Source organism: Balaenoptera physalus (assembly GCF_965194825.1).
Source record: "Balaenoptera physalus genome assembly, chromosome: 15".
In the NCBI taxonomy this organism is placed as follows: Eukaryota; Metazoa; Chordata; class Mammalia; order Artiodactyla; family Balaenopteridae; genus Balaenoptera; species Balaenoptera physalus.
The window spans coordinates 13,019,001-13,034,990 of record NC_138894.1 but is presented as its reverse complement, the minus strand read 5'-3'; the positions used below and the strand labels follow the sequence as shown (position 1 = coordinate 13,034,990).

Below are 15,990 nucleotides of genomic sequence, written 5' to 3'. Positions count from 1 at the left end.
AAAGTCAGTGAAAACCTGAGAAATGAATGAGCTTGTTTCCATGGAAGGAGGTGCAGTGATACACAGCCAGTCTGCACAAGTGCCACGAAGGGGCCAAATTAAAGCATAATTGCATGTTTTGTTTCGATATTAATGCAGCCAATAAAGATGGCCTCAAGTCTGCAAACACCACATGGAGAGAGGAAGTGTTTTGGGTGTAAGAGCAAAGGCTTTTTTGAAAGGAGAAATAAAGAGGGAGGTTCACCCTTTCATTAAGCTGTCACTCCCATCCACACCCAGTACATTCAGCCTTTGGTTAATGAGCCCATTTCAAAGCCACGTGACGGCCAAAAATGGAGCACAAAAATGTGAGTTGTCCAAAGATCCACCGAGCATCAGGAAGATGATATTCTCCAAGTACCACGAGGAAAAGGGCTCTCCACACTCAGAGAACAGCTGGGTAACACGGGTAACAGGAAAAGAGATGAGATTATTGGATTTCAACTGCTATTCACATGCGGCTTACGCTAACTTCCTGTTAAAAGGAGCACACACTCTACTGGCAATTCAACACACGTGTTACGTTTTAACCACAGCGAAAAATCTGAACACCTAGGATAATCAGATTTTGCCATAACATGCATATAGCTTCCTGTTTTGTATTTCTGTAAAAAAGAAAAATTTTGTATGTTGTATTAAGAGTTTTATTTATCGTTGCAAATAAAAGTGATGTTGGTTCCTAGGTCTACAAAAGCACTTAAAGGTGAACTCTTTTTTGAGCTTTTACCAAGTCTTCTCAATCTCTTGCCCCAACTTCTCTGTCCCCCGGCCCTCACCCAAGAGAAATGAACGACGATCCCACAAAGGCTGAGAGGCAGGGCGTCCTGTGTGTGTGTGTGTGTGCGTGCGCTCATGTGTGTGCGTGCATGTGCACAGGTGTGGGGGCACTGAACAAAGAACACACGTGCATCCTCTCCAGAATCATCTGTGCTGGCAACGAGCCAGAGGGGAGATTCCCCAAGGATGCCTGGTGACGAGCACAAAGGCTGATGACAGGAAACTTTTGGGATAAGCCAGGCGTCCCCTGAATACCCCTCCTCCAACCACACAGAAAACTGCGTTGGCTGTACCTCTGTCACAAATTCTATCGTTACTCTGTACAAGCCTATTAAAATTAAATTCTAAGTAGCTAAACCAGCAGAAAACAGAATTCCAGGGTATATGTGATGCCAAGTGGTCTGTAATAGTTCACTCCCTTCTCCTGGGTTTGCAGTGCTTTTAGGATTTTGTCCATCACAGGTACCAAATCATTACTATCTTTTTATACTATCAGCCAATCAAGTGCTCTTTCCCTGACTTTAGCAGCTGTTGTTACAAAGTTAACTCACCCTGAAGGGAAAGGAAAGCCTCTTTTCTTAGAATGATCACTGGTCATCACCTGCAGAGTTATCTCAGGGAGACGCATGTATCCACAGATACAAGTGACCAGACCAGCGCACAGGATGCCACGTGGTCACTCAGAACCCGTCACCCACCTCTCCTGGGCTCCAGAGCCCCACTCATTTCTCACTACACTTGGCTCTCTTTGAGAGAGTAAATCTGCCTTCAATCCTAGAGTCAGAAATGCAGAAAATGCCAATTATCCAAAGAAAACCTGTGAAATCTAGACTGCGTAATTTACAAAGATGACAGACTGGTAAAAACCGTTGGCAAGTTACCCAGAGTTTAGTAAGTCAAGATACTCACTAATTTACCCAATGAATATGAATGCCCATGAGCCAGACACTGCTCAGGAGATGGTCTGGGTACAGCAACCAAAGACGCCCAAGCCCTGCTCCCACGAGCTTACATCCCTGCAGATTAAATGCTAAACTTCAACTAAATGATAAACTTCTTCTGGACAAGGATACTCATACCTTACATTCTTATACCACGAAACGAAGTTAATTCCCCCGGTTAATTTCCCCCAACCTGCAGGTGAAGTCTACTGAATTCTATTTAACACCCTCACTTACCTATGTGGTTTAGAAAGTTCTGTCTGGCTCACAGGAGGGCTGACGGCCAGAAGCATCACCATGGGAGCCGGTGCACATCAAAATAAGCACCTAGTGACTATATCAACCTGGCCAGCAGCTGAGAAGGACATGTAGAACATTGGGGGCCAGATCCAACTTGTTCATCTTAGAGATAAATGCCCTGCTGTTTGTGGGGAAAGAAGATAAGCAGATGTTTCTTCTACAGAAAGAAGAGTTCCATAGCTAACTGCTAGCTTCAATAAATGCACAGAGAGAAACACAACCCCGTGGTCTGGCAGTGAAGCCCTGGAGGCTGTACTCCTACAAACTCCTGGTGCAGACGGTTCACAGACCAGGTCCTGAGAAATCCTGAGCAGGAGGAAGAAACCACGGATCAGTTCTGGGGCCCAGACGTGTGTCTTTGGAGAACATTCAGGAGTCGGGACAGTTGTATTAGCCAAAGATAACTGGTTAGACCAGGCTTAGCATACACTAACTGATAAAACAGATCAGTAAGAGAGCTAGCAACTGTGCTTAGGTATATATATTTTTTGAAGTTTCTACAGAATAGTAACATACAATATAAATTAACGTTTGCGAAGGAGACTGATGTGTCCGGACCACCCTAACACAGCAGCTATCACCACCTGGCTTCAAGAATTGGAGTTTTTTTGAGAAGCAAATACTGTTCCTATTCCTTGAATAAACCTAAAATTAATGACCAACATTCACACTGCAATAAAACCTAGCCCATAAATACAGAGAGTACTGGTTTTAAGGTAAGATTGTAAGATAAAAATTCTATTTTGCATATTTTCAAAGGCATCCTATTCCTATATTTTAAAAGGGTGGCCTTAATCTCAGTTAATACAGTGGATTTTTGCCACCTAAATTTCAAAGATTATTTCTCAAGTAACAAAATATCTCCTTTTGGTGGTGGGGGGGGCGGGGGGCTTTTCCTTAACTTCATCACTAGTTTAATGTTGGTGTCTGTCACATGTGGTCTCATGTCACGTGAGAACCTAGCAGGACTAAGAATGGGGTCTGGCTGACCTGAGAATTTGCTTGTCAGCCCCATGGCCGCACTGGTCGGAGCCAGAGTTAAGGTTTTTATTCCCTTTATCACCAGTTTGCTGAATTCTGCCCCCCAGTGACCCAGAGCACGAACCACCACGATGCGGAAGGGATCCATGGCTCGGTCTTCCGAAGGTGAACCTCGAGTTGGTGGGGTTCAAGGGCAGGGGATAATCAAAAAAAAAACACACCCTCACTCCTACAATCCTTTCTAGATACCCAATCTGCCTGCTCCCATGCTAATATAATCCACTTATCAAAAAGATCATTTACATTTATATCTCTAGCCTGTAAGACAGATAAACGTCAAACATAAACATTTTATTATGCTCTCTGCAATGTGCTTAACAGCCGTAAATATTGATACCTGATCAATAAAATGGGTCTTTATTTGAAACAAAAGCTCTTATTTACTTAGATCACATTTTTAACTAAGGCAATTTTACATAAACATAAGAACTTCAAAGGGGAAACTGTGATGAGGTGTATTTTCACCCACAGAAAATGTAGTTTCAGCATTTAAGAAAGCATTTCATGCCATAAACCTGGTGCTAAAACAGGAGAGGGGAGGGAAGAGGAAAAGGCACAATGAAATATAAACAGCTCTTAATGTAAAGCTACTACTCCAAAGCTGTAACCAGAAGTCCACACAAGGCCGGATCCGATCCTGTAAGCACCATTCTGAGCTGGGGAACTTGCTGGGCCCAGATTTTCTAACCAAAACCACTAATCAAAACTTTGGAATGCAACTGTGTCAGACACAGGCAATTCTGTCAAAAGTGCGATATGTTAGTTGAATTTTCATCAACTCTTGGAAACAATGCTAGAATTTTCTGAAATCTAGCATTTCAGAATCTAGCATTTCAGGTAACCTGATTTCCTACAGGAAAAAAACCCCCCAAAACCAAAACAACCACGAGGTCTATGATTAATCTATTTTTCTATACCAGTGTGCCGGGTGGGTAGAAAGGAGGACATTTTTTCAACGCCAAAGAACTCTGAGTTACTGAAAGATGTGCAGTATTGCATTAACTAACGGTTGTGGTTCAGCTACAAAACTAGTTTCCAGCCCAGAGGGTAATTCCAAATCTTAAAAGCTCAGCGATTGAAAAAAAATTAATATCGTGGTTAAGTGGCTGATAGTGAAATCAGGCTGAGGCTTTCGGAAAGGGCTTTCTGTAGCACCGCCAGCAAGAGTGGGAAAATTTTAAAAGAACGAGATTGTCGATGCATAATGAGCTCGACATCAGTCAAGCCAAACCTTCTGATTTTTCCTGAACGCCCAACCGCTTCCACCCCACTGTTCCGATCGGCAGGTGTTCAAAGGAGCTGAGGTCACATTCTGACGTTCACTGCCATCTTTCCACACCCGGCCGGGCTGCTGTGCGGATGACGAGAACCATCCTACGGGCGGCGGGACTGCGTCTTACACGTGCGCTCACACCACTGCAATCATCCTTGGGGACAGGATGCTCTCATGTCCCAGGGCCAGCAGCTGTTTGAGTTCCCAGCACATCACTACTGGAGCTTCAGGTGCAGAACCAGAAACCAAACGAAAATCCACGGAAACATTTCACTCTATACTGTTTTCAGATGTTCGGTGAGCTACAAATACTGGGGTAGAATTGAGATTAGATTTTCAACTAATCAACATGAACTGAGCTCTGAATCAATATGCAACTCAGAGCTGAGAAAGGGTTTCTCGGTCCCTGAAGAGACGAGGAATGTTTGACTTTGAAGAAATTATTGTTTTTATTTTAAACACACCACAGAACATAATACTTAGGCAAATAAGTGCTCATTTTGCCTGGCACTTACCAGGGACTGTGGAGCAGAAAGCAAGCCCCTCCTCCTGGCATTTTGGGGCTGTCCATCTTTATCCCTGAGGAGACTCTGGATTGAACCAAAAGACATAAAGGACCCCTTCCTTGTTGGCTCTGAAAACAGGGCTACGCCAATTCCAAAAGAGATGCTCCAAAAATGTTCGGAGGAAGCACTGCTCCTGCAGGTGGCCACTTTGAAGGTCAACACTCATTTGGAGAAGTAAAAATTCTGGGATGTTTATTCAACCCAACAGTCTCCTTACTTAAGGGGCTATCTTCAGAAATATCTTTATCGATTGAGATTTATCCACAGCTTACAAGAAGGAAGCAACCAGACAGCTGGCCAAGGTTTCCATAGGAAACCCACCTGAGTGACGGAGCTGTCTCAGCAGCTCCAGAATTCCCAGCCACAGGGGAAGGAGGGCCGCTGCCATGATAATAACTGACTATCAGTCATTTACTATCATTTACTGACTGCAGTAAATGCTATCAGAAATCACCTTCAACTCTGATGGTTCTCAGAAAGCAAACGAGCCAGAACCCATTACACACACACACACACACACACACACACACACACACACACACACACACACACACACACAAAACCCTCCCCTTCTGGGTCTACTATTTCTCAATTCCATCATTTTATTTTTTGATAAATACTGTTATCAATTCCACTGAACCACTGGATGAAAATGAAATGGATCAGAAATAAAATAAAGAGATAGTATTCAGCATCAGTACTCATGAAGTTCCTAAACCTGTTTTTCCCTGGTACACACATGGGTCAAGCCTGAGCAGTTGCATGAATTCAAGACGGTGCTTTATAAACAGCTGCTAGGACAAAAAAAAAAACAAAACTAAGAAAGTGAATGAGATGTAGCCAGTGTTTTCATACTTACTCTTTCCATGTGTATTGCCCACTGCTTTTATGTGGCCGTGAGTAAGAGAATCAAAATAAGCTGCTTTGATCAACTTCCAGTCTGACCATTTGGAAACTACCAGTAAACCAAGGCTGTGAAGCTGGACACGAGTCTGGAAACTAGTGTTCGTATCTTCCCCCTTTGACCTTAACTGTATCCTACAATAAAATATGACTCTAAAGGCATTAAGATGAATGTGTCATGCCTTCTTCAACCTCAGAAGACCTAGTTACCCATCTCCCCTGAGCTGTCCTCTACACACATATTTTCTAGAAGCCAAGGCCAGGAGCAAACCCAGATCCTGAGTTTTTATGTCTATGTCCAAGGACATACCCGGCTAACTCTGGGTCACAGCAGAAGCCAGCATCTTTCGCCAGGTGGGGGACCTGGCAGGAGCCTCCTGCACCATGATGCCTGGTCGCCCGCCCTGGGCCTGGTGCACCCCTTTTCCTAAGGCACTGTAGTCCTCGCTGATAGGCATTAGGCGCTACAAACTTCTCCCTCCTGGAACTGGAATGTTCTCTTCTAACCCCGATCCCAATCTAGATTCTGTCCCCTGGGGCTACAAAGACAATCTATGATCCCTCTCAATCATTACCCCTCTTTTTAATCAATGCAACTGCCACCTCGTGCCCCAAATCTGGTCCGGAACCAGTTCCTTCCATGTGCCTGTATGATGAGCCTTGGGAATGCCCTCCATCACCACTCTGGTCCCCCTCGGGATGCTCCAGAAGCATGATGCTCTGATAGCGTGTGGCCGTGGTCTGCACTGGGTCTGGCCGGGGGCAGCAGGACACAGACACTACCGTTCCTTGCTGTCCCTACACTGCCGCTAGCCCCCCAGCCTCCAGGACAGCTGTGTCTCTACTTCCATAGTCTTAGATTCCTTCCAGAATATCACGGGAGGACTTGACTGTGCCTGTGCCGTCTTATTCAGAAGAACAAGTCCAACCTCATGACCCTTCCACTGACAGTGGAGGCAAATTCCTATCCAGACAATTTATTTCACTACTCACTCCAGCAAAACTACAAAAAGAGAAATGCTTTTTGGAGACCTTTTATTTTATTTTGGCCACACCATGCGGCATGCGGGCTCTTAGTTCCCCGACCAGGGATAGAACTCTCACCCCCTGCAGTGGAAATGTAGCATCTTAACCACTGCCAGGGTTAAACTGTAACCCTGGCAGTGGTTAAGACTTAAGTGGTTAAGGTTAATGCAGAGTAGTCTAGAAGTGAATTCTGGATTGGGATTGGCTAAGTGGTTACAGCCAGGGAAGTTGTAAATATACAACTCTACATGTTAATTCACTTGAGACCGTTCCTTAGAAATGAAGTGTTAACAATTTTGAAGTTACTAGCTTTCGGTAACCATCCGTTGTTCCTGGCCCAAAATCAGATCTGGGGGAGGAAATGAGAATTTAAACTACAAATATAAAAATTTTTGATTACAGAGTGTGTGTGGCTTCCTCTATAAAATTTAACGCTGGCGGCAGGAAACAGGTGATGAAAAATCTCTTCTCCTTAGTTCACGTGAAGGTCTTAAGCATCACTGTTATTTTGTCCTGATGATAGCGGAGACCAAGGCAAGGGGCAAAAAACCAAATCCTGAAAAGCTACATCCAAAACAGCTTTCCAATTAAGACATGTAAAAGCCTATAATTTTATTTATGCAGTTAAAATTTATACTGGCAACGCACTAAGTGAAGCGCTCATCTGTGAACGCAGATATATGGTGACTGATAACACACCAGAAGGATGAGGCATAATGAAAGCTTCCCACTTAAAACAAATTCACAAGAGGCAGCTGCCTCTTTTTATCCCACATCGTTATCAAGAGAGAAAACATTACACCTCAATTCCAGACACATTTTGCATAATCACAAGGATGGAATCATTGTGTTTGGACATTTGATGGCTTAAATATTTGGCCTCAAAACATATGTCTGTTGCAGTTGGGCTGTCTGACTTCTCCCTAAAAAACTCACAACACTTGTGCGTCTGGAGAGCACGTTTATGCTGAAAGGGACACAAGTGAACACAGCCCCAAAGCCTTTTGTAGGAAACCCAATGATAAAAAGAAGTGTAAGAACTGAACGCTGTGTGAAAAATAAGAAAACCAAAAGGCTAGAGCGAGCAGAGAATCTGACCGGTATCGTGAGCGGTCAATCAGGAAGATGGTTGGAGCCCAAGTCCCTTCATCCACTGACCAGCCTGTACCGACCTCGTTCAAGCCACCACCTAACCTCCGCGCGCGACACGGCAATTCGGGGGGTGGGGGGCTGCGGATCCTAGGCCTTCTCTGCAAACCACAAAAATGTTCTGTCCATGGCTGTGCCATGTCCCCCCCCAACACAGGAAAAGAATGGAAGCTAGAGTCACCGCCTTAGGGCAGATACAAGTGTAAGATGCGCAGAATTCTGCACTGAAAGATGTCTGGTCTGGTGGTATCAAAGGTCTTTTTATCTGCTCAGGTTCTCAGGTTCTTCCTCTTCCTCCCGATGCCCTTTCCCCTCCAGAGACACAGCTGCTGGCCAAGCTCTACCACCTCATGGGCTCAGATCCTGGGTGCGATGGTTTGGTTACCCCCGCGCTGAGAAAACCACTGTGCAATACCGACTAAACAGGGTCGTTCCAATCCAGAGCAACTCCCACCCCGCCCACACCGGATACCCTTCAGTGCTCTGACCGCTGCAGACTGGCTGCAACACCCTCCCAATTCAGGAGGACACTGGTCCCCAGGCAGGTGGAGGGACTTGCCCCGGGGACTGCACGGCATCAGAGGAAGGACCAAGACTGGCCTGGGTCACCTGCTGGAACCTTCCACTCCAACAATTCCTACCAAACTATCAGAAAAAAGGACCGGGGCTTCCCTGGTGGCGCAGTGGTTGAGAATCTGCCTGCCAATGCAGGGGACACGGGTTCGAGCCCTGGTCTGGGAGGATCCCACAAGCCGCGGAGCAACTAGGCCCGTGAGCCACAAATACTGAGCCTGCGCGTCTGGAGCCCATGCTCCGCAACAAGAGAAGCCGCGATAGTGAGAGGCCCGCGCACCGCGATGAAGAGTGGCCCCCACTTGCCGCAACTGGAGAGAGCCCTCGCACAGAAACGAAGACCCAACACAGCCATAAATAAATAAAAATAAATAATTAAAAAAAAAAAAAGAAAAAAAAGAAAAAAGGACCGGAGAGAAAACGAAGCATGGTGTATTGTATGTGTCAGGCTTTCCTCACAGAGAAAACCCAGTTCTAAGCTTCAAACAAGCCCAGTGATAAAGAGGGAATCACGGGCACTCGTCCACTGCCTTAAATATCACTGAATTCTCTTTAAATCAACAAATATATGTGCTTCTGCCACGTACCAAATCATTTCCTTAAGTTGGTGAGTTGTTTTGACCAGTTTAGCAGAATTTATGCTCAGCTGTAAGTAAAACTGAGGTCTGAATTCAAATATATACTAACATAGCATAGATCCAGAATTCACTTCTAGACTACTCTGCATTAAGAAATTCCTCAAGGGATGAAAAAACAAATAAGAAACCTTCTTTTAGTCTCTCTTCCCCAGCAAACTCACCCAAACTAAGGTTGTCAAGTGTGGTTCATCCCATACCTGCACGCCCTGACCCCGCCGACACACATTTGCAAGAGAAAAACAGGTCCCTTCCACATAAGCAAGCTTCTGTTAAAAAAGTCTCAAATCACTCACTAAATCTATAAATCACTTACATCAAAATGTTTTAGGAACTGGAGTGAGACGCATGCTCTGGTCCAGGAACGTGACTTATTTTGGGAAAAAAAAGTTCCCAGAGCGACTCAGATAGTCGAGAATCATTGTGTCCAACCGGTTTTAATTTTAACACATACACCCTCTTGGACTGAAATGGTTGATTCCATTTTTTAGAAACTTTAGCTCCAAAACCATTTTCACGCCTAAGGAAGGGCCGCAAAGCCCAAACTAAAAGCAGCATCGTGCCCTGTGCAGAGAACCAGACACCCGTGCCAAAGGCCTGGGTTCAAGGCCCTGGCTCCAGCACCAGACGGGGCCTTGAACAGCCCTCACTCCTGGCCTGCGGGCACACGTGGCCAAGCAGCCCCCTACCAGGAGCTGGTCTGCTTCATCACCGTCTGGTTGAACCACAACTCTACTCATGAACCGTGGGGATCTGGTCCAGGGTAGAGAACAGAGGAAATGCAAAGTGAATTTGGGTTTCCCACAGGACACTGGGAGTATCAACTCATCCTAAGCAAATACTTAAAACCACGAAGGCCAGCCTCTTATAAACTGGGCTTCAACTCGTGCACCAGGGAAATGTTTGTACTGACTGTTGGCATCGGTCAGCCCACAGTGTGTGAAGCAAAAGTTCCCAAGGATTCATGATTCGCTCACTCAGAAGCAAAAACCAAAATTTAACGATGGCCAAAGGAGCAGAATTTCCTCAGGGAAAAGGAAAAAAAAATTAAAAAGCTGTTTTAAAATTCTTGATTCTAGTCAGGCAATGAATATTTCTAATGTTAAATCCACGAGCAAAATAACTTTTATTTTGAAAAAAGGTGCAATAACTTCTGATTGCAGGAAAAAGTAGTTCAGCCTATGTCTTATGTCTCCAGACCATTCTTGCTCCAAACACACGCTTGAACTACAGTCAAGTTTCTGCCAAATCCAATAGGCCGTCTCCCACAGGTGTCCCCAGCACAGGCCCGGTTCAGACAGAGCCAGGCGCAGTGTGGGTTTCCAGATGTCTCTCCATGGTCTAAAGATTCACCAAGGTTCCTTCTCAGGGTGATATATGGGTTCACGGGCAGGTGAGGGGTGATTTGGACCTCCCCCGCCCTCCCAGGCCACTTTTTAGAATAGATTTTTTTTGTATGTTTGTTCTGGGACCTGGCAGGGTTAGAATTATAGTAGCACTTCCAGATAATTCACTTCCCTGTGAGTTGCCTAAACTTCTGAAAGGACAGCTCCTTTCCATGGAAAGGAGAAAAGAACATTTCATTACGTCATGCTTGCTGACCTGCCGTGGCCACGATGGTCACTGCACAGCAAAGAAAATAGTGACCGAGTCCCTACCAGCCGCTCTCTGCCCAGCAGCTTACGCAAAAGTCCCCCAACCCTCGGAAGTGAGCACGTCTGTCTCCACCTGATGGATGAGGAAACCGAAGCTCAGAGGGACTAATAGATCTGCCCAGGTCACTCATGGGTCTGAAGAACAGTCGGATGCCATCTAGATCCTGCTCCAGACCCAGGCACAGCCCTGCAGGGAAGGCAGTAGCAGCTCACGGGCACTGAATCAACCGGTAACCCTGCCAGATGAAGATGTTTCACAATAAAATACTCACTTTGCTAAAATAAGAGGCAGACCCCAAAAGAGTAAATTAGGGGGCTAACGTCCATCGAAGTACTCATGGTGATGGGCCAAAAGCTTGATCTCATCTGGATGAAATCATAAGGGGTGTGACAGTTAATACCAAATCATATGAGCAAGTTAATACTGAAATCGCACATGCCGCAGTGACAAGCTGCTGTGCACGCCAAAAATGAAGATTAACGTTAAGAGAAAATTTTAAATATATATTATTTATTAAATTTATTCTATTATAAATGCTAGCCATGATGATTTTCCATATACAACAACAAAAACAAAAACAGGTAAGACGATCTGTAAGTTGAATACAAAAATATTCACTATTAACATTTTGATATATTTTCCTTCTAATCTTCTTGTTATGCTTTATAAACTTCTTGATACCAAATTACATGGTATGGAGTACATGTTCATGTCCACCACAAAACTCATATGCTAAAATCTCTTCCCCAGTGTGATGGTACTTGGTAGGTGGGGCCTTTGGGAGGTGATTAGGTCATGCTGGTGGAGCCTTCGTGAATGGGATTAGCACCCTTGTAAGGGGAGGTCAAGGAGCTAGCTTGCCGTCTTGCCATCACATGAGGACGGTGAGAAGGTGGCCACCTACAAGCTAGGAAGAGGGACCCCACCAGAGCCGGACCGTGGCGGCACCTTGACCTCAGACTTCCAGCTTCCAAAACTGTGAGACAAATGTTTATTACTGAAGCCACCCAATCTATGGCATTTTTATTACAGCAGCACAAACAGCCTATGACACTAGGATGTCGCCAAGAACTCTGTAACCTTTTTAAATTGAACATTATACCAGGAGCGTTTTCCATCATTTTTAACATCATTAGAAGACAGCACCACAGTCTGGCTAATGGAGAGGTTTTCCCATACCATTTGGACTGCCAATAGTTTTCTGGCTGGTATAAAAAACGCCACAATGAGCCCTCTGCACGTACGTTTCTGCCAGCATTTCCTACAGAAGGAAGGAATGGCAGGCCCTGTTCTGTGCCTGCGGAGCAGGGTCGGCGGGCGGGCAGCACAGTGTTCACAGCCCGGTGCCCGACACAGCACAGGACCAAGGCGGCCGGGTCTTAAAGGACAGACGTTCGCTTTGGGTCCACAGGACCTCCACAGAGAAGGAAAGCAGTCTTAGGTGGCGTGCCCCGGCACGGGTCCTGGCCACTGACCAAGCAGAACGACCAGAGGACGGTGCCCAGAAGGTGAAAGCAGATGGAAATTGTGTCGCAGGAGGAATGCACTGAGACTGAGGCCGCCCCAGCAAGGGACGGACGAAGACCACTGGGCTCCAGTGTGGGAGGCGGGAGGGGTGCTGGTCCACGGGGAGTCCCATCCAACACAAGCAGGGTGACCACAGACCAGGGGCGTGCAGAGACTCGGGCACTGGGCAAGTGCTCCGATTCAGTGGTTTTAAAGTAGGTCAGGAAGCAAGGCATCAAGACAGTCGAGCATTCAACCGGCAATTATGTGCATATGTCTATCTAGAAATCTAACACCACAAGGGCCCTAAATACTAACCGAGACAAATCAGTGGATGATTGATCTTTCTCCTGCCTTCGCGTCCCGTCACACAGAACTACAAGACTTACCATTTTCCTAATGAGAAGTTCCCTTATGGCATGTGGGATCAGGCTTGTGTCACCTATACATTTTCAGGCAGTGCGTTCGAGGGTGGCATGGTGTGCACCCTCTGAGGGCACATCACCAGGGGAATCACAACAATAGATACTGCAGTTAGTATCTGAAAAGAGTGGCTAGGATTACTGTTAAACCGCTTCCTGACATTAAAATCCTACTATTCCATATAGAGAATAAAAATAAAGGGGGAAAGAGGTAATTTCTAAAGTTCTGAGTAGTACTTTGCAACCAGAGCCAATCAATACCAATCGTATATAGTTAAAAGAAGATACAGATTTTTAGCTCCATGAAGGTGGGGTCACCCTACTCCTCCAGGTCCTCCTTTTTACAACTAAGCACGCAGGACTGAGAGGGGAAAGAGCGTGGGCTGCCTGGGGACCGCGGGGCTTAGGGAATGACAGGGGGGCGAGTTCCCCGGTTTGCTCATTACCCTCCATACACCTCGGCCAGGGCACTGCAGAGGCCTGCAACGTGATCTCCAACAGGCAGAGAGAAAATGCTCCAAGGAAAGCTGTTCTCTTTAGCCAAAGGACTGGGGAATGGGGGCCCCCAACAGAAAGCTTTTTGGCCATTCCCACCAGCTGAACACTGCATGCTGCCCATCCCCCTGCCCAGCTGGAGTGGTTGGTGCTCTGAAACCACCCAGGTGGTATTGGCAGGTTAGGCAGGGAGCTGATCTCCCAGGCCCTGCCCAGTGGAAACAGATGACGCTGTGATTCCCCCCTCCAGGGCCCCAGAGACAGCTGATGCTCCATCGTGACTCTGCAGCATGGAGGTGGTACCAGGCAGGGTGAGCCGCCACTGCACACACACATACACACCATGTATCAGTGGGCCCAGCCTCCACCTCCACCCAACGCTGACTAGCAATGGGACAGAACAAGTCAGAGTGAGTCAGCCCTCACTTCCCCCCCTCAGGCCGGCGGGGAAGGCCTAGCGGGAAGCTGAACCTGCCCAGCCCCCGGCAGCAGCAACACTGCATGAGGCGGTGGAGAACAGGGCTAGTGGCCCACTGATCCCCCTACCCCAGTCTCAAGGGTCAGTGGGACCCGGTGGGTCACTTAGACTCCACGCCCACCTGGCATGAAGGAGAACGACGGGGAACTCACACCCAGCACCAGTGAGGGGAATGAGGTGATGGAGGGCAGGGCTGGTGTGTTCCACCCGCTCCCCCCCCCCAACCCCAGCCCTCACGCTGGTGTAGACAGGGAGCAGAGAGGAACTGAGCTTTGGCCCCCGCCCTGCAGAAACAAGGCCTGCGGGTCAGCCCTCCACCTTTTCCCCCACCAGGTGTCAACAGGGGCCAGGAGAGCTAAGCGTACACCCCCGACTGGGATCCGTGAAGCCGTGCGGGTCGGTGCCCTGTGGGTCGGTGCCCTGCTTTTGCTGGGAAAGTAGCAGCAAGGCCCAGGAGGGATCTGAACGTCCACCCCACCCGGCAGAAGCAGGAAAAATTTTAGAACTGAAAAATACATTTAAAGTAAAAAAGCAAAAAAAAAATCACTGGGAAGGACCAATAATAGAGTGGAAGTGACACAGGAGAGAACCAGCGGACATGAGGCTAATCAGCAGAATTTAGTTCTTCGAAACAGAGAATATACGATGAAAAATGAACAGAGTCTCGGGGACCTGTCAGACCACAACAAAAATACTAATACTCTTCTGTCACAGAAGTCCCCAAAGAGGCAGGCAGGGACTGAAAAAATATCCAGAGACATAATGGCTGAAAACTTCCCAAACTTGGCAGAAAATATCCAACCACAGATTCGAGAAGCCGAGTGAACCTTGAAAGGGATAAACCCAAAGAAATCCAAGCCACATTAAACTTCTGGAAACTAAAAGACAAAGAAAAACCCCTGAAAGCAGCCAGACTGAAATGACACATTACTTATAGGAGAACATTTCAAATGACAAAGGATTTCTCACCTGCAACCATGAAGGTCAGGAGCAAGTGGCATGTTTTTCAAGCACTGAAAAAAAAACAACCGTCAACCACAAATTCTATAACCAGTGAAAATATCCTCAGGGGGTGCGGGGGGCGAGGGGAAATAAAGACATTCGCAGATGGAGAACTAGGGATTGTTGCCAGCAGGCCTGTCATTGAAGAATGACTAAAGAAGTCCTCTCAACAGGAAGGAAATGATAACAGAGCCTTAGGACTTCAGAAAGGAAAGAATGTTGGAATGGGAAAAAGTGGGAGTAAATAATTAGGCTACTTCTCAGGAGTTTCTTAAATTACATTTAGCAAGAGATAACATCATCTGACATGGTGCTCAATGTATATGGAGAAAATATTTAAGACAATTATATTTGAAAATCGGGGCATGTAAGGGGACCTAAATGGAAGAAGTAAGGTACCTTCACTGCAAGTGAAGTCATAAAATGGTGACGCCACTGACAGTGGTAGATTATAGTAAGTTACATCTGTATAGTGTAATAGCAGAGCAATATATGTAAGAACACTACAAAAAAAAAGGCAAGATGGAATCCTAAAAAATGTTCGGATAACTCACAGTAAGGTTGAAAAAAGAAAATAGGAAACAGAAACACAAACAGAGGAAACAGAAAGATAGTAAAATGGCAGACTTAAGCTCTAACATACCAACAAGAACCTTAAATTTAAACAGTCCAAATGCACCACTAAAAAGACAGATTGGGCGTGGTAGAAAAAAACAATATCATCTAAAGATATGTCGTATACAAAAAATCTTATTTCAAATACAACATAGGTAGGCTGGAAGAGTAAGGATGGAAAAAGACATCCCATGTAAACACTGCTAATATTTTTTACAAAAAACAGGAGTGGCTATGATAAAAGGATCAACCTAACAGGAAGATGTAGTTCAAAATGTGCAAACACCAAACAGTGCCTCGAAATATACGGAGCAAAATCTGACAGATATGAAAGGAGAAAGAGACAAATCCACCATTATAGTTGGGGACTTCAACACTACACTGAGCAGTTGACAGAACTACTAGACAGAAAATCAGCAAAGATATAGAAGAACCAAACAACACAACCAACCAATAAGACTAAATCGACAAATATATAATGAACATGCCAACCAACAAGAGCAGAAGGCAGTTTTGTTTTTTTTTTCAAGCACTCATAGACCATTCACCAAAAACAGACCATATCCTGAGCCGTAAACAAACCTCAACAAATT

General features: G+C 45.9%; 1 protein-coding gene across 15 annotated transcripts in view; it reads right to left on the bottom strand.

Moving 5' to 3' along the window:
• BCL2L11 (BCL2 like 11) overlaps nt 1-15,990 on the bottom strand; it is a 153,784-nt gene that overhangs the window by 125,856 nt on the left and 11,938 nt on the right. For 4 of the 15 annotated variants that reach the window (XR_014254063.1, XR_014254065.1, XM_082426890.1 and 1 more), the window contains one exon: nt 761-4,682. The exons of 10 other annotated variants lie outside the window; for them this stretch is intronic. Coding sequence is in view for 2 of the 5 variants with exons in the window: in XM_082426889.1 (XP_082283015.1) it covers nt 4,642-4,682 (41 nt within the window). In the remaining 3 variants the exon portion in view is untranslated. Of the gene's footprint in view, nt 1-760; nt 4,683-5,534; nt 14,794-15,990 lie in introns of those variants that run through there. One more of the 15 variants, XM_082426881.1, reaches the window with a different exon arrangement.